This window comes from Tachysurus fulvidraco, chromosome 9, assembly GCF_022655615.1.
Source record: "Tachysurus fulvidraco isolate hzauxx_2018 chromosome 9, HZAU_PFXX_2.0, whole genome shotgun sequence".
NCBI lineage: Eukaryota > Metazoa > Chordata > Actinopteri > Siluriformes > Bagridae > Tachysurus > Tachysurus fulvidraco.
Genome location: NC_062526.1, coordinates 6,277,551 through 6,296,317, shown reverse-complemented (window position 1 = coordinate 6,296,317; position 18,767 = coordinate 6,277,551). Strand labels below are relative to the sequence as shown.

Genomic DNA, 18,767 nt, shown 5'->3' with positions numbered 1-18,767 from the left:
CATACAAATGAAAACCTCATTCTCTCCAACCTGAAGGGGAATCCAATGGATGGGATTTAAAACAAACCCCTGGATACTACATTTTGGTACAAAAGTAAATATTGGTTTCCTATTAGACACCCCAAAACAGTGTGTTTCTTTTCTCTCCAATCACCTAAAAAAGGGATATATATCTACATGGTGTATTTAGATACAACTATAAAATAAATACAAGCAGCTGCATTAGTTTGAATGTTAAAGATATAAATATCTTTGGATATGGAATTGAATTGAAACCCCAGGTGGTATAACGATGAACAGGTATGTAACATTTGCTTTCAGTCCAAAGATGTTTGTGAAAAGAGCTAAACACAAAGCAGCGTACCTGATGTTCAGTATTTCCATTTTTGCTTCGTTCCAGGTTCTACAGAGCTTTCGTTGGTAATGTTGTACTAACAGAACGAATGTCTGGTGAACAGAAACCAGAAAGAGCCTACCTTCTTAGAAGAAAATCCAGGTCACCAGGTCTGAACAAACAACCTTTTGCCAAAGCGTAGATATAAAAATGTGTTTTGTTCTCAGTACTGCCATATATTGGATGTTCAAACAATCTTGAACTGTCAGGGCCAAATCTCCCCAGCACAAACCAACACTTATCTCTTACCGTGAGCAGCAGACGACCAGAGTGGGTTTAAATGTTTAGGTCTCACACACTACAGGTTATTAAAGGTGTTAGACTGAGCTGTTGACTTCACACGTGGAGTTGAGTCACAAGTGGAGAGACACGACAGTGAGAAAGAACAGACCCTGGACGTTCAACGACATTCTCCCATCTGCTGTCTGCTCGTAAAAAATGAAATAACCATAGCAACAGTGAAGGCACAGAGGGTGCAAGACCAATTCAGAGTCTAGGAATAATGTAAATTGCCTTTTTAAGAGAAATATCCATTTTCGAAAGCAGTCTCTGAGGTGTGTTATCAGATGTCCCAGAAGTTACCATGTCTGTAGATAATCACAGGTTTACCTTAACACTGTATTCTATTTTTGATTTTAAACAAAAAGAATTAGCATTAAGCCATCAGAGTACTGGTGTGATGTGCAGGTTGAATTTTTTGGATGTTGAGGGCTGTAGGCTCTGTAGTGATTCAACAAGATCAGGCAAGTCTAGTTTTTGCTGGACTGCAGTCATTCACATCACCGTAGCAACCACATCAGAGAAGCAGACCTGGCATCACAACACATTGCTTTTTTTCCCCTTCCGTCTGCATTCTCACAAACTTCTTGTTTGACTGGTTATTACTTACCATTGTCTATAATTTGGTGCTTTTTTGCTGCTTGTGAGTAAGAACCATTAACAATTAGGAACAATTAAGCATTAACCATTTCTACACCTAGCAGTGTAGAAACTGCAATAACGAATAGGAGGACAATGTGTGGAAATGCCTGGCTCCTTCTTGGACAGTCTTTATGTGTATCGCACCACCTCGTATACAAAATACATTTCTTCTTCATAACCTAATAACAGAAACCACCTAGACAGTAATTACCATACATCGTCCATGCCTGCTAACTTTTTATGGCAGTTTGGTTGTTTCCAAGACTGTCTAAAACATGCAAACTTTACGTATACATTTCAAATGAACAGAAAAAAAAGAAAGAAGTACTTTATGATTTTATTAGAGACATTGAGAGACGTGTTCTGAGGCTATTCACTTTTACATTAGCAATATACAAATGTTCAAGTGACTTCAAAAATCATTGTAAAATTCCAAGAAGACACATACAGTGACAGTGTGAACTCTGACATCTCAATGTCCTATCGAACCCTGGAGAGGTGACAAAAAGATTCATTTATTAAGCTGATGCGGATCAATAAGCCTCCATTCAATAAAGTTCAATAAAGTCTTTAAACACAAAATATGGTGCAATATGCAGATCATGTTTAGAAACTAAAATTATGTTTTGGTATCTAATATATTTACTACATGCCAACATATATTAAACAAATACAATATACTGTATGTAATAGTGTGCATTTTAGTACATAGTCTAACATCACAGGGCACGTTCACGCTCACATTCGAACACGACAGGCAATTTAGACATGCCAATCAGCCGACAGCGTTTGTCTTTGGACTGTGTGAGGAAACTGGAGAAAACCCCTGAACCATAGAGTGAACATGCAGCTCTGCACACACAAACGAAGGTGGGACTTGAACCCCTGTGGCATGGACATGCTTTACAGAGACATACTGTGGAATTTCCATTCATTATTGGATAGTGAGCATACATTTTCTTTTCTAGCATTAGTAGAAGTCATCCAAGTGATCCTCCCTTGCTAATATGTTGTTCTTTCGTCAGCTACTGTGCCTGTTCAACTCTCTTAGTGAGAGTTAGCACTTCAGTGGCTGGGTTTGGTCTTTGCCCAGGAACCACAACTGAGGTCTCATCAACAAGGACCACCAGGAGGCTTTCACGCTTGCTATTATATTATACATTAATCAAGTTGATTCTTAGTGATCCAATGACAATAATGTTCTTATATGTACTTCAGTACCAGTTGGTTTACAGTGGAACCCTGGAAAATAGTGCTCTCGTTACAATCCTGTTTTTCCCAGTATGTCTCTGGAACACATCTCTATCTCACAACTCTTTAAACGCTAACCTACAAGATTAGTTTATCTAATACCATGGGTATACTTTCTTTAGACAAAAGCACAGATTAGCCCGGATGTGTGCTGCAATGTCAAGTTAAATGTATACAAAAATTGAGTATACCATTTCATGACCTCTCAGTGGCTCTGCATTATTCTGGGTTTTGTGTGAATTGAGAAACCTAAAGGACCGTCTTCAGCACTTTTTTGTTTTCATTTCAAGTACACTCGACACATCAAACCTAAAAGTGCTTCACCATAAAATAAAGCATCTCCAAATTCCAATTTTGAATGTTTTAACTAAACTATATCCAAGAACCAAAAAACTAAAACAGAAAGGTATTAAAACTATTAAAAATCCTAAAAACCTCCATGAGGTTTTGAACTTGAACTTCTGTCTGGTTTCAGCAAACAAGCAACGATTCCCAGGTCAGACTGTATTTAAAGTGCGTACTAAATTAATCATGTGGCTAAATAAAAATAAAGCATGGGAATGGAGGATAAGTTATTTCTGGCCTCCTCGTATCCTCACAGACTTCTCTCGATCACGTCCATACTAAAGACCAACAGATTAACTTGTTTCACTTCATTTATGCATGTGATGTAGCTTCTTTCATGCTTATATGGAAGCACTGATTTCTACACCAAAATTCCTAATAAAATGAGGAAAACAGAAACCTATAAAATGTTTGCTTAAGATCCAACAACTCTACATATATCTCACTTGTGTTGAATCTGTAGCACATTTTGAATGAAATCTGTTACTTGTGTTTCATGGACCTGCATTTTTACTAAATCCAGTTGTGGAATTGTTACTGTGACTTCCACGGCCAGCAATTATGGCATTTATTATTATTGTTGTTGTTGGCATTTATTTGGCCCACAGCATTAGACGGTGATTCAAACACAAGGAGGCAAATTCGCACACTATGATTCCAATCGTATTGCACACTACTAACAAAGGTATGTCATGACTATAAGTGACAGAGAAAATCATACATGATTACTATCACAAGACATCCGTATGTCTGCAGCTAAAAGGCTATGATGATGTGTAGTAAATTATTTAAGGTCTGAGGAAATATGTCTGGACATTATCGCTCCATTATAAGGAACATTCAGATAAGGCATCAGAATTATTCTGATGTTGACTGATTGAAATGAAAAAGTGAAGATTTAGTGCCATCTGCAAAATGATCTGAAAATAAAAATGACAACATCAGATAAAGGTATGTGCAAAAAAAGGAAGAGGAAACATTACAGACATCCCGATTGCCTTATAGGCCTGAATTCACACCTTTCATAGCTTCTCTTTGGCACTGCATTCCACAAAAAGTCCAAACCTTTGTTCCAGACAATGACCTTAATTTTAGTCTGTTGTGCATTTTAACACAACTGGTGTAACGTCTTGGTTGACAAGTCTATGATTCAGGCCTTGCTAGCGCATGATATCCAGGTAATGGAGATCTGGGTAGAGCGAGTTGATGAGCAGGGATAAAAGGCGTTTGCTGTCATGCAGGCAGTGACCCGGGTACTTAATGAACTGACAGGCTTGGCTCAAGGACTGCTGCAGCTCCGAATACTGCTTATTGGTCGACATGGACTCCAGCAATGTCACAGCCTGAGGATGCAAAAATCTTCTTAAATATTTCACTAGTTAATCGGTACAAACAGCTGGTTGCTTTAATTGTGTTCACTTTGGTCTAAAAGTCTAAAATATCACAATGTATAAATTTAAAAGAAAATTGTGAACTGAAAGAAGCATAAAACTATAAAAAACACAAGTAGTTTATAAAATATACATCAAATTGTACTTATTGCACCTTTGCCTATCCACCACCCTCATCTGAAGCTTGTACCTGTTGGGCCTTTGAGGAAAGCTGCAGTTCTGTTCCTGCATGAATGCGTAACTGGCTTTCTGAAGGCACCTGGACCAGGAGGAACGCTGACATGCTACGAGCAACAACCCGAAATCTGTAATGTACAAAAAAAAAAGTCATAACTACTTAAGTATGTTTTTTTACTTTATTATTTTTTCAACGATTACAATTTACAAAACTTTCATTACAAAAGCAACTCCTTAAAATCATCTTTTTTTCCAGTAGTGTGGAGAAATGCTGCTATACTACACGATTGTATTAAAACGCATCTCGCCTGTTGGAAAGCGGTGACTTGCGTCCGAGGCCAATAGCTCCCAGGATGCCCGAGTTGAGTCGCTCCTCTCCCAGCTGGGCCAGGTGGTTCTGAAAGGATATCACGGAGAGCACCAGGGTGTCTAGTCCACATGGGTCCCCCTGATCCACCTGAACCTGTAGCAGGTGTAAGGCTTTGTGCCACCAGAGAAACACCTTGGCTTCATCTGCAGGACCACTGTAATAATGTATATACAGTTACACCCTCATCAAATATATATCGTTATGTGCTGAGCAATTTTATAAGAACTAATGAAGGTTCTCTATATCACACATACAAATGCATACAATACTAAAACACATATACTGTATAGAATGCTAATTAATAAAGGCTTAGATACTTGGACTGTATATCACAGAATGTAGACAGTGTATTACAAACAAAATTGTACATAAATTTACTTAGGAAAAACTTGGTTGATCCAGGAGTTAAGCAGCATTAAAGTCTTCTTCTCATTCAGCAGAGTCTGCTCCATGTTGAGCTTTTGAAGGATGTAGACGTACAGCGTGAGGTAGCTGCCAAGAGCCAGACTCTCCTGGATAAAGTCTTCTACAGTAAGTTCAGGAACCTGGAGAGAAACCAGAATAGGCCCCCAGCCAGCGTATGGATCCACACAACCACCTGAGAAAGATCCAACAAATTAAGAATGACCAGATTAAAAAGAACTTAATTAGGACAATTTGTATAAATGCTTTATAACTAAAAGTCAAGCCATTTAGTTTCAACACCTACATGGTTTGAGTGTTTAGAGAAAATTACCATCAGTGAAGTAGGACAATATGCAGGCCTCGGTGGTGCGAGTCATATGGCGAACAGAGGCCAGGCATCTGCAGGCGGCAGTGAGTAGCGGCAGCACCAGGGGACTTCGAGCCCTTTTCTCTACCCAGGAATGAAGTTTAGTGCCAAGCTGCTCTGCTGTTGACACACTTGCGCCATTCAGTAGAGTCAACATCTCAGCAAACAGACTGCACGTAGCCATGTGCCTCTGCTGAAGATCTGTTTCTGATGGATTAAATAATAATAATGCTCACCTCAAGACTTAATCTATCTAATACATTACATTTTATGAAATTCTTATTAAAGTCAATAAAAAAGTAATACCACACTAAGATACTTGATAACCTCTGAACCCCTGTTAAAATCAAAAGAAAAGCCAAATCCTATTACCAGGTGGGTTGAAAATAACAATGCACTCCAAAAGCTTCTCCATCTCTGTTTCTAGTGAAGCCAGGCTGATGTCACCATTCTGGTCCAGAGAAGTCAGAAACTGCACCATCAGACGGAGGAACGCTTGGCACTTTAAAGTCATGTCCTAACGGATAAAGCAAGCGATGTAATAGAATCATAAAAACAAACAGGGAAAAAAAAAGCTTCTGTGCTTGTATAATAAATAACGCTAACCTTGTGATGCAATCCATCTAAGGTGGAGCCAAAGCCAGCAGCCATCTTGAGAAGTTTAACTACTAATTGTGAAGATGTCTCTTGGCTGAGAACAAGGGAAGCTTGATAGTGTGTGCTCACATAGCCTGTGACATTTTGGTATGAGGAGATGTCTATTAGGTTCCAGGGCAGAGATACTGACTGGCCAAGGAGACTTAAAAGAGGGGAATCCTGTGGAGAACATTAAAAAAGAGCTGAAACAGAAGATACTAACCCAGCGTAGTTTTGTCAGCTGGAAATATCAAAGCTAACTCAAATCTAAGCAATATTTTAATGACAATTTCAACAAAATAGAATGTTCAAACGGTTAAAAGGTGGAAGAGCTGAGCATAATAATGCTATTTTCTGCTGATTATTGTAGCGTATCATTATCTCGTGTATCACTAGTTAATAAACAGCTATGATATGCATGATATAACATACCGATTACCAAGGATGTTGACAGTAAAGTTGACCCAAAAAAAAAAAAAAAACTTTGCATGACGGATAAGATTCCAGGTCGAAGAGATTAAATTAGCCGACATAATTAAAGCTACCTCTGGTAAAAAGCCTCGCTTTATTCTCACATGCAACAATATGATTATAGTTTATCAACTATAATAAAATCATTGTGTGTCTGTGTAATGCAAAACACAGATTTGCAAGAAAGTAAATCTGAATGTTGATTATTCTGGATGAGAAAAGATATTGTATTAGAGAAAGAGAGGTTTGAGAAACAACATGAACGTGTGTTATATATACCTTTACATGTACATGAATTTTAATGACATTACGTCGTTAATTAAAGAAATTAATATGGAGTTGGTCGAACTACTATTTTGTTCAGCTAAATTACTTGAACTGATTGTCTAGAAGTATATTTAAGAAGATGATTTTTTTAATAATATGACTAAAAACTATTTTATGAATACAAGCACTCACAGGTTTGCTAACAAGATGGTCCTCTTTGGCTAAAAACACCATCAGGTAAAGAAGATAAACCACCATCATGTGTGCATTGGCACTAGGCTGTAGGCTCAGGGTGTCATTTAAAACACTGATCCAGTTCACTTTACAAAGAACTTCACCCATGAACAGGAAACAGCTCTTCGGACTTCCTCTTTCCACCTACGGAAGACAAAAATTATGCTTAGAAATATAGTAGATTATATGTATATTTAAATAGACTTTTGTGCCTCAGTCTATGATACATTTAGACTCTATATGTGCTGACGTGTATGTGTGTGCAGTGTGTATAGCCTCTTACATTGAAAAACTGGTTCATGAGTGTTTGTTCTGGATAAAGATCTTTCCAGGGCAGCTGGCTGTACTCGGTGTGATAATTATAGAGAAGATATTCTGGCATCTTTGGAGAGGTGCATCTCTTGCAGTAGTGCATGAGATGAAGCCAGAGGGCACCTTTTTGTCCAGGCAGCAGGCGATCTGATTAAAAATAAAGCTACTGGTAGTACGTATATTGTATTTATATGATACATTTGGTACACCACTGAAATCCCCATGAATTAATTTTACCTTTAAATTTGTCTTGCAAGGTTGCAGTTAGTTTTGTGTATAGGCTGACAAGACTGACAGCTACTGTGGTATCTGATTCAAGCCAGGGAAAACAGCGAGGGTTGCTATGTTTAAAAAAAAAAAAAAAAAATCATGAAATACAGTCATTGTATTTTTCAGCTATGAACACTTATGTAATACTATGAGTAAGCAGGAGTGGAGCAAACCTCGCATCATCTGTATCCAGAACCAACATCCAGGGGCTAAAGAGTTTAGCCATCTTTGTATATAGCTCCTCAAGAGCTGCAGAAGCAAATACGTTACAGAGAAGAGGTTAAAATAATACATTAACAACAATAACACAGTAACAGAGAAAGATAGAGTTCTCCCATCATGGATGTAACGGGAATAGAAGCATGAACCAATACAACAGCAGCCACAGCTCAGTCCTAATGAGCTGACTGAATAACACCAGGTTAACACTGTTATACTATCAACACTGCCTTATCACATCAATGCCTGAAAGTTGTTCTGGATTTTTAATATCTGTGACATAACTCTACTCGTGTAAGTAGGAGGAGCCCTTTGGACGGTGTGGAGTTACGAACTAGTTATAAGGGTGTGTAGGAAAAATGACTCAAAATTCAGAAATTGATTTTCTTCGACCACAAATATATAGAGCTTATTTAAAAATGAGAAATCCCTCACTATTTTCTCTTCTACAGCATGAGACATGAGAAGAAAAACTAAAAATAATCAGAATTAACGTTGCTCTACGTGAATAAATAAAAAAAAACAATCTGAGTTAACGTTATTGTAGGCGAATTAAAAAATACATCTGAATCGTTAGTTTATGATGAATTGTGTTTGCTAAAAATTTTGATAAGCTTTAAAAAAAGGGTAAATTTTGTTAATTCATCATGTCCAATAAAAAGCATCGGCACATTTATTAATGTCATCCTTGTACCTTTCACCACTCTTCCACTCCCCACAGACTCTTTGCTACAGTTGTTCAGCTCCAGATCTATGAGGTACATGATCAGATACTCCCAGAACATCCTGACTTCCTCGATGTACGGCCTCCATTTGGAGAGGAGACCAAAGCTGAGAATGTCTCCTTTAGACAGACGGAGCTTGAGGAAGTAGTTTGAGAGCCATTCGATTGTTTCGTTCACCTGGAAGGAAAAAGTATTTCGTTCATAACTGGGATAAGTGTATGCTGGCGCCCCTTGGTACCGACAACATATCATAACAAAGAGATACGAAATAACTAAACTGTTACTTATGTTATGAGTATGTTTACTCTTATTGATAATGATTTCAGATAATACACACAAGTCTTAGTCAGTACATGTCCAACTGCAAAGAGCTACAAATTCAGACACAAAAAACCTGATCCAAAAAAGCTTAGTTTAGTACTGCTAAAATACTACTTACTATTAATTACTAAACTAAATTTATATGTGCTTCAAATGTAGATGCTTTCTTCAAGAATCTTCAGCAATTTGCCAGTCAATGAAAACTTTTATATCTAGCTAGAAATGTAAGCTAATGTTAATGTTTGCAAATATTGTTTTATGAGAAAACATTTAGCAGACAAATTAATGCTAAATGTTTTATGAGAAAACATTTAGCAGACCAATTAATGCTAATCTATATAAAAAAAAACCCTCATTAATGGATCATCGGTACACTACACACTGTGCTAACCAGCATGCAGTATATTATAATCCCTCAACAAATTCTAGCATGCTAACATCATCAAACGCCTCAGATCAAAGCTAGCAGTCTATGAGTAATTTATAGACCTGATTTATCAGTAGGTTCAGTCAAAAAGTGGTTAGTGAGCATGTTGAATCTCCTTTCCTATTATTCTAAATAGTTTTAGATTTAGAGTTTGGAGCCAGGAGTTTTTTCTGCTCGTCTGAAATCTGTGAGAGCTGGATGATTATCATATATTACAGGTTTAGCTGTGTTTTAAAAGGACAATCTGCTCTGACTCACATTTCTGTGCAGTCACTGGAAAATAATACAGCAATCATTTTAAAGCAATGAAAAGCTTTTTTTTTTTTTTTTGGATGATGACCAAAAGGTTCCAACTGAGTGTTTTTAATAAATGTGAATTCAGAATATTACCTGTTGAGGGGAAAGACAGACCGACTGTGTGGAGGACGTTTTAGACACTTTATTTTTGCGAGTAGCAGAACAACCGAGCACTTTCAGGGAAGCCCTCCAGCAATCTGCGCTGAGAAGCTGCTCTGAACTACCTGTCGTACAGGAATGTCCGTGTTTCAGTTTGTCAGTGAAAACATATGTAAATAAATAATCTGTAGACTTTTTGTCATAAAACATTATTACACTTCTTTTACATCTCATCTACAATTCTGTGTAAGAATAAGAACATTACATACTCTGTGTGAAGAGTCTGAGGAAGTCGCTGTAGTGGTCAGGAAACTGGTAGACCAACAACTGGGTCCAGTGCTTAGAGAAAAGGTTAAAGGGCATGAGGACCTCAGGCTCAGGCTCCAGGCCACAAGCTGTGAGAGCCAAGTGGATGAGTTCTATCAAATGACTGCGATCAGTGAATGGTGGTTGACTGGTTGAGAGCCACTGTACCAAGTCAAACTGATAGAGAGACAAAAGAGAATATAAAAGTTATTTGAAAGTATTTGATTATGCATTTAGTTAGGCGTTTGTAATTAAATGCTTAGGAATGAGTGTAGAATACTGTAGACTGAAGTAACTCCCTCAGCTGTTCATCTGAGAATTTCTTGATGCCCAGAAAGGCTGATACAATACGTTCCTTTAAGTTCATATTTATTTTCCTTAAAATACAAGAATATTATAGGAAACTGGAGAATGTTGAAATGTCAGTAAAAGACGCACCTTCGTGAGGAGCATGAAGATGACGTCTCCACTGTCGGCGTGCAGAGCAGTCACCACTTCTTCATACAGAGCCACCAGTTCAGAGGGTGCGGCGTTGGGAGTGAAGTAGGGAGACAGCAGGTTACACAGACGTCTGTTCTGCAGGATGGTCTTCAGCATGCGCTTACACTCTGCTCGATTGTCCCTGATAAAGACCTGGAATAAGAAAAAACGGGCTAATGAATAATCAGTACTTAATATACAGATAACTAATTTCTGTATTGTATATCCTGCATGTGAAAAGTCTACATGCATGTAAACAGAAAATGTGCTTTAATAAACGACTCTACCTGCCCCAGGATCTCCACACAGGAAGTGAAAAACTGGCGTGTAGGCGGGTGTCTCTGGGTATCTTCACAAATTAAAGACACAATCTGATAAAATGCTGCAATGCCTACTTTCTGCATGGCAGGTGATGGACGTAACTTGTATGCGTTGACTAGCGTCCTAAAAAAGAGAAAATAGATGAGTTAATAATGGGAATGTTTATGGATGACAATGTGTGTTAATTTATTCATGACATAAACCCAAAAATACTACTATAAAAATATTAAGATTCTGTAACGACAATAGCTGAAAACTGCTGTGCCGATGTGCGAAGTACTGACGTTATGAAGTTCTCGGTATGCACGGCAGCCTCGGCGAGGCTCTGGGGAGGAGGCTTTACTGCGTCTATCTGAAGCTGCTTAATGTCACTCTTCAGGGACTGGATCTGATTCTGCACCGGTTCCACTTTGTGCATGCCTGCGTACTAGAGAGTATCAAAGACAGCAGATTATTCCGAGGAAATCTGGTGATGAATCCAAGAGAATGAAATACAGTGCACAGAAGTTAATATATGCCGAATTATTTAGAACACACCTTAACAGTTATATGTGCAGGGCCCTGACATGGCTGTCCTCCTTTACCACTGCACTCCAGCTGCATGAAGAGCTGCTCCTCACGGTTGGTATAGAGCTGAGGCAACAACTCTAGAAGATCATTGTCCAGCACCACCTGCTGTGTCTCACGCACTGCAGCAAACCTGAGTAACACATAGTTCAATTATAGTTCTTTTTTTTTTTTTTGCAGAATATTTTAAAATAACAAATTCTGTAAATATATAGAAAGATGGAATTTCGGTCATCTTTCATATAAGGAGTATAAACAGTACAGTGAGCGAACAACATATGCAATAAGTATTAATTGTGTAATAAAACGTTTTCAAGAAGTGTACAATTTTGTCAGCATTCTGCATTAACACGAGTATGTTTTTCACCTGTTTTGATTTTATCTTTTTACACGTGGGAATTATTGTTAATTAGTTGACTGAATGAGCAATCGAATGATTTATAATAGTTGGTGAAATACAGTCACAGTTATTATAATGGGAATCTTCCTGTACAGCCTTAAAGCTAAATATATATATATATCTTACTTGGCTTGGTGCTGTAGCATTGTGAGGTCTTCCTGAATGAGAGAAGTAGATGCGTGTACATCAGAAAGGCTGCCAGTAGAGATATCAGGTACTGGGGCCTTCATAGGAACTAATACCAGCGCACACTGTGGGGCATCGTGTTTCTTCAGATTAGTGAGGATACGCTCTTGTGCTGTGAGGAAGCAACAGAGGACAATTTCGAGAAAGTAAAATTCAGAGTGTAATCCCAAAGACATTCATGTTTTTATATTGCTCTCTTTAATTAAGCATTAAAATGATGGACCAGAGAGTTTACCAGTGACAGAGTCGATGATATTAACGTCATGTAAAATACAGTTTCTGCATATATTAGCCAAAAAAATTGGGTTCAGGCATTTTAACTTGATTAACATAGATAAAACAATAATATGAACAAACCAGCCTGAGGATTGATGAAGTCAGTGAAGATGGAGCTGCTGCTCCTCTGGGAGAATGAAGGCTCGCTTTTGACTTTGACCCACAGGTTAAGAACCTCGTTCAACTCATGCTGCACTCTCTCAATGTCTATGTACTCCATCCATGTCTCCTACATCGTAGTGAACAACATGAGCTACAGTTCGCTTAATCCGCATCAACCCTACCTGAACTTTGTAAAAGAGCCAAACTGAGACACAAATTATACCAAATCTGGCTTGATAACAGGAAGAAGGGAAGAAGACCCCTCACGGGCCCAAGGGACCCGTTGTCCATGCTCAGTGGTTAACCTTTATATTTCAAATCCTATCACCTAATGTTGCTTTATTCTACTGCAAAGAAAAGGAAGCACTTCTACAGAAAGCAGGTATCTACTGTATGTCCTCCACCTACGTGGCTAACTCGTATTTATTCAGAGAATCAGAGGACTGTTTAATGATAACCTAGTGTGCAATGTGCAGCCAAACAAATACAGAAAAACTATAAATATTAATAATAAGAAATAGAAAATAGTCTATTTAGTGTAATATTTGTCTAGTCCAGGGGTCGGCAACCTTAAACACTCAAAGAGCCATTTGGACCCGTTTACCACAGAAAAAATACCACAGGGAGTCACAAAATTCTTTTGACATCTAAAATGAAGATAACACTGCATATATCGTTTTTTACCTTTATGGAAAGTATAGAAAAAACTGTAGTGTGTTGCAGTTATGAAATCAATGAACTGCTACCGAGTAAACGCAATTTTATTTCTGCAAGCAAACAAAAATATTTTGAACAGTTTGAACTAACCTTAAGAAAAAAGACGCTGGGTTGAAGGTTACTTTCAAATAAAATGTTTAATGTATAATTGAGTCCTTCGTTTTCATGACCAGGGCTCTCAAGTTTTGAAGACAGGCAAGCATGACCTCTCCAACCCCTCGCTTTTTTTCATTGGATGTTGCGTTAAATTTTTAACTATTTTCTATTTTGGCTATTGTGTAGCTTCTTTTTTGATTGGTTGATAAGTGTCAGGCTCGACTAAGAACTGAGACGCGCTTGATTCCTGCCCGGTTCCACAGAGACAGCAGTGCGGACTGATACATTTTGGGCGCTGCGGCTTATTAAATATGTGATCGTTTTTATGCGTGAGAATACGATGTGCGGCGGGAGAGCGTGAGAAAAGACCGAAATGCGTGTCTGTCACTCTCAATGTGTGGCACAGCCATGCATGACATAAAAAATTAAACTTGCCGGCTGCAGCAAACCAAAAATGCGCCTGCTTCTGTGTGTCAGATTTCGCAAGTCGGCGGTTATGACGCATATTTTGAAAAAATAAAAAAATTAAACACGGTTTACTTTAATGTTACAAAAGCATCATGATCTTAGAATTTATAATTACATTTTTTAAAAACTAACAATAATAAAAAATTTAAATTAAATATTTATTTTCCAAATCTACAGGGAGCCGCAGCAGAGGGATGAAAGAGCCACTTGCGGCTCCAGAGCCACTGGTTGTCGACCCCTGGTCTAGTCTAATGTGTGCTGTTGTTTGAGCTTGAGCAAAGTAATTATTTAGATAACTTACAAATTCCTATTAGAAATATATAGTAAACAAATAAATAAGGTAGTGAATATGTGCAGTAGCTTATTTACTACCGTGAAATACAGTTTGAATTGTAATTGACACTGTATTATATTAGAAAAATTATTATAATATTATATAATTATTTAAAAAAGTATGCAAATATAATATAAGCAAGTATTAGTCAATGTATATACAGATAATATATACATATTTAAAAGATACCCCAGAATATATACAGTATGCATCTACAATTGTATAAAAAAAGAATCACCGTATTATCATGCAGGATTTTATATATAATTATATAAAATATTCTTAGGTAACTGATTTTAACAGTACTGTATTATTGAGCAAAGAGGAAAACCCTGTTGTAGGGTCCAACCTGCTGGCCTTGTATAATTGTGGCTAGCCGATGGGCATCATACTGTTTTGGTAATGAGGGCAAGTACAATTCCTGCTTCTGTAAGCTTTCATCATCCATCCATAGTGCAAAAGCACTGAAAAGCCTTGCAAAAAAAAAAAGTAACACATTTTAGGGTTTCTGTGTATTATGGCATCTAATAATGCATACAGAAAAGTTGCCAGTAAACACATAAAAACCTTTTTTAATATTTTACTTGCAGTCTGTAAGATATTTCACGTCACATACCTAACCAGTTCGACATGCAGCTCAGGAGAGGTCATGGATTGAGTTATAGGGGTTCCCGGTGTAATCTCTCTCTCACTGGGTGTGTCACCCGATGGACTCAGTACTTTCAGGGCCTTGCCAGCTGCATGGTGAAAATCGCACACCTCCACCAGCCTCTGCTTGAGCTCCTTCAGCAGAGTGATGTGTGCAGCACTGTGGAAATAGCGCTTCCCAATGCAGCCTTTAGCTTCCAGTCTAAAAAAAAAAACACAAAACAAAAAAACCAAAACAATAAAAACACGACTTACTGTAGTCAGCTATTGATACAACAGAAAACAGCCGAAACCCACCCAAACTCTGGACCAGGCTGGCGAAGATAGAGGTGTAGGAATTTCTGCCAGATGAGGGGCAGAAGCGGGTGATCTGCTGGTGTAGCCAGGGCCTGCTGAGCCCACCGATAGACCATGAGCCTCTGCAAGGAGGGCACTACATGCAGTTTCAGGCGCAGTTGAGCCTTCTAACGAAGCACAATAATGCAACAAACAAGTAAAATATTAATTGCAACATGTGGGAATGAGAGTGCAAGCATTTTCAACGGTACTCTTTCAAAAACCAACAAAGCATCTGGGTAAATAACTTATCAAAGTATTTACTTTGGAAATGAGTAACTCAATAATATGTAATAAAAAATAAAACACTCTGTGCTAGTCAATTTCTAAGAGTTTTTTTTTTAGAGTTATTTTACAATATTTCTTAATTTCTCTATGTTTAAAAATAAAATCAGTTCTAAATATCCTCTACATAAGACTTTTAAAATTAAATTTAGAGCATACGCTTGGTTGAGAGGAGAGGAAGAAGACGTGTAAAACGAACCTTGAGGGCATGGTCTGGGGTGAGCACAGGGTTGGATACAAGCTCATGCTCCACACAGCGTCGCAGCTGAGAATCTTCCTCAAAGATGGACTCCATATTTAAAACTAGCCAAGCAAACCACACCTACAGACAAATAGACAATGTGTGTGCGAGTATGAATTATGTGCTTGAAATGAAAGCATTGTGTAACGATAGATCATTAGAAGATTATAACCATTTAATGTGTGCCATAATTTTTATGGGCTTTTCTTTTTTTTTACTATTGTAAATTTGCCGTGAGAAAGACAAGGATTTAATTCGATACAGCAAAAACACAGCACAATACACATACCTCACTAGTCAGAGCATTTCCCTCGATGAAAGAAGGTGTGATGTTTCCTGCCACAATCCAACCCATTAAAGATGACAACAGACCTTTATCGCCGTGGTAACCTAACGCATTCTGCCAGGGGGCAAACATTTTGTAATATTTATGTCTTATTATTTTCCTTTTCGTTACACACAAATTGGAATGACGTGTTTTACCTTGTGCTGCTGGTAAAGCAGTTTATGGAGACATTCCTCCTGCTGGTGCAGGAAAGCAGCACGGCACAGATGGTCCAGAAGGAACAGAGCGGTTTTGTCTCTGTGCCAGAGGTTCTGCTTGGTCAAAACCTGCAGCCAGAATTCCAGAACGGCAACGGCACCGACTCTGCCGGCTCTGGAGCTCTCTAGGATGTGAGTCTGAACAACAATAAAAAGAAAGATTCTATACAGTACATTTACAGTTCACCAAGTGTTCACCATGAACTTGTACACCGTACTGAAAAATCGGCTGCCAATTATATATAAACCTACCTGGATCATGCTATTAAAAAGCTTGATGTTCTCACAATTGGAGGTGCCAATAAGATGCTGGGCCACCTTGAGTGTGACCTGTTGGGTCATGCTCTGGGGTGTCCCACTGTCAAGCTGCAAAAACAGCTGAATACAGCTCAGGAACCTGTAAGATATCAAATATAGCACTGTAAATAATGTATAAAATAGTCATATCGGTCTTTTGTGCATGTTATTATTGTTTAAGGTCACAGTTAAGCAATCTAATTTGTAGTGCCCTCTTAAGGACCAACAATAGAGCTAAAGCACATTTAAGGCCATCCCATTATGCTGTCCCTTAAGACAAATCCATAATGCTGGCTCTTTGCACCGACTTCTATTTTCTTAGTTACATTTGAATTATTTGCAAAATACACAAAAGAAAAAGAACTGTGAGATATTTCTAATATAAAAACATGTATGGATCATAACTGTTCGTTCTTGAGGAGGTAAAAAGGGCAGTGATAGGACATGGGTAGAATGTTATCCAGCACATGGGTCACAGCTTTAAGATGGCGAGTCTGAACCAAGGTCTTCAGCAACGGAATGCCTTCACTGCAAAACTTCTCTAAACTGAGGCAAAAAAATAAAGATCAGATACAGAAGGACATCATATTAAATGATTTTAAACTGAACACTTATTAGTTAGTTGATTTATAAACCTGTGCCCAATGGTGCTCATGTCCAGTGCTAGGAAACAGCCAATGGGGATCCCTGCTTTGATGGCTTTAAGCACCGGGTGCATGGTGGGCGAGTCTGTGACCTCCGGAACATTAGGCACATCGGCAGAAGGCAGTGGACACCAGGCACCCTGGGGATTCCTTTCACTGGTGTGGAGCTTAAGCCGCAGTGACAAATCCCACGCCCACTGATTAAAGGACGTCTCTGGAGAGCAGCCCAGACGCATGATATTGGCTAGATAGGACATCTAAGGAGAAAGTGAAAGAGGAGTGTAAGCAGAGATGTTTATCACATCATGCATAAATAATTATCTCTAGATAAGATGATTTGATTAATTATCATATTAGACATCCTGAAGACTGCACAAATACCTGCTTGAGGCCTTCTGAGATGATGCCAGCGTACGGTTTGTCTGTGAGGTATTTCTGATAAGCCTCCACCACCAACAGTGCCACTTCACTGTGTAATGCTGCAGGCAGCACAAGGCAACCACTCTAAATACAAAACAAACATAAAAGACATCAATCTACAAGATATTGGTTTTCTAACACAAAAATAGACTGTGTACTAAATCATAGGACTGTAATCTACTGGACAAACTTGCATGGAGACCTGACCTAAAACACGGTCAAAACTATATAACAAAGTACGGTTTATTCTGAAGATGAGAGATGTACCTATTGTATTTGAAAATTAAACTTAAACTTAAAATTATATGTGCATCAAATAGAATCTTTAAGAAAATATCTTAACCCCATGCAAATTGGTTCTGATCAATATAGACATTCTTCTGTATTTGTCAAGAACTCCTATCCTCTCAAAATAAGACCTACATAAACCCTGTTTCCAGTAGAAAGCACATAAAATTCCAGGAAAAACAGATTAGGAGCTCACTCACAGGCTGAAATCCCCAGTTAAGACCCTCCAGGATAATGCAGGCCAGTTTATTCTCCACAGCAGAAAGGCTGTAATCCAGAAGCCAACCCCGAATGACTCCAACCTCATCTTCACTGGGGCTCCACAAGTGTAGTGGAAGCTCCTTAAACAAGTATAATGACACCTGCAGACATTTGGGAGATAATATGAGTCATCTTCTACATTCGGCTTTTCCTGTTATGGGTCGTCACAGCGAATCTTCTGTTTCCACCTAACTCTATCCTCTGTATCCTCTACTCTCGCACCTATTAACTTCATGTCCTCATTTAACACATTCATATATCTCCTCTTTGGCCTTCCTCCTGACCCCTTACCTGGCAGCTCCATCTCCAACATCCTTCTACCAATATAACCATCTCCCCCCTCTGTACATGTCCAAACCATCTCAATCTATCCTCTCTGACCTTGTCCCAAAAACATCCAACCTGAGCCGTCCCTCTGATGTGCTCGTTCCTAATCCTGTTCATCCTCGTCACTCCTAAAGAGAACCTCATCATCCTCATTTTTCTACCTCCATCTCTGCCTCATGTCTTTTCCTCACTGCTACAGTCTCTAACCCATACAGCAGAGCTGCTCTCACTACTGTCCTGTACGCATTTCCTTTAAAAAGGAGATAATATGAGCGTTGGATGAATATTAGAAATACTGCTTATTTTCCAATCAACAAAAAAAAAA

General features: G+C 38.4%; 1 protein-coding gene across 1 annotated transcript in view; it reads right to left on the bottom strand.

Moving 5' to 3' along the window:
- Positions 1 to 1,639: 1,639 nt before the first annotated feature.
- Positions 1,640 to 18,767, bottom strand: part of epg5 (ectopic P-granules autophagy protein 5 homolog (C. elegans)) — a 26,633-nt gene continuing 9,505 nt past the window's right edge. Inside the window, exons 15-45 of the mRNA XM_027162813.2 lie at positions 18,055 to 18,216; positions 17,528 to 17,650; positions 17,138 to 17,403; positions 16,908 to 17,048; positions 16,458 to 16,602; positions 16,146 to 16,343; positions 15,952 to 16,062; positions 15,621 to 15,743; positions 15,098 to 15,264; positions 14,769 to 15,002; positions 14,502 to 14,625; positions 12,517 to 12,664; positions 12,100 to 12,271; positions 11,544 to 11,706; positions 11,291 to 11,433; positions 10,973 to 11,129; positions 10,644 to 10,838; positions 10,169 to 10,382; positions 9,894 to 10,024; positions 8,725 to 8,932; positions 7,985 to 8,060; positions 7,779 to 7,882; positions 7,513 to 7,688; positions 7,188 to 7,373; positions 6,228 to 6,437; positions 5,994 to 6,138; positions 5,586 to 5,828; positions 5,228 to 5,447; positions 4,788 to 5,003; positions 4,493 to 4,607; positions 1,640 to 4,254 (exon numbers count right to left, since the gene is read on the bottom strand). Of these exons, the coding sequence (XP_027018614.2) occupies positions 4,072 to 4,254; positions 4,493 to 4,607; positions 4,788 to 5,003; positions 5,228 to 5,447; positions 5,586 to 5,828; positions 5,994 to 6,138; positions 6,228 to 6,437; positions 7,188 to 7,373; positions 7,513 to 7,688; positions 7,779 to 7,882; positions 7,985 to 8,060; positions 8,725 to 8,932; positions 9,894 to 10,024; positions 10,169 to 10,382; positions 10,644 to 10,838; positions 10,973 to 11,129; positions 11,291 to 11,433; positions 11,544 to 11,706; positions 12,100 to 12,271; positions 12,517 to 12,664; positions 14,502 to 14,625; positions 14,769 to 15,002; positions 15,098 to 15,264; positions 15,621 to 15,743; positions 15,952 to 16,062; positions 16,146 to 16,343; positions 16,458 to 16,602; positions 16,908 to 17,048; positions 17,138 to 17,403; positions 17,528 to 17,650; positions 18,055 to 18,216 (5,199 nt within the window). The 3' untranslated portion in view covers positions 1,640 to 4,071. The remainder of the gene's footprint in view (positions 4,255 to 4,492; positions 4,608 to 4,787; positions 5,004 to 5,227; positions 5,448 to 5,585; positions 5,829 to 5,993; positions 6,139 to 6,227; positions 6,438 to 7,187; positions 7,374 to 7,512; positions 7,689 to 7,778; positions 7,883 to 7,984; positions 8,061 to 8,724; positions 8,933 to 9,893; positions 10,025 to 10,168; positions 10,383 to 10,643; positions 10,839 to 10,972; positions 11,130 to 11,290; positions 11,434 to 11,543; positions 11,707 to 12,099; positions 12,272 to 12,516; positions 12,665 to 14,501; positions 14,626 to 14,768; positions 15,003 to 15,097; positions 15,265 to 15,620; positions 15,744 to 15,951; positions 16,063 to 16,145; positions 16,344 to 16,457; positions 16,603 to 16,907; positions 17,049 to 17,137; positions 17,404 to 17,527; positions 17,651 to 18,054; positions 18,217 to 18,767) is intronic.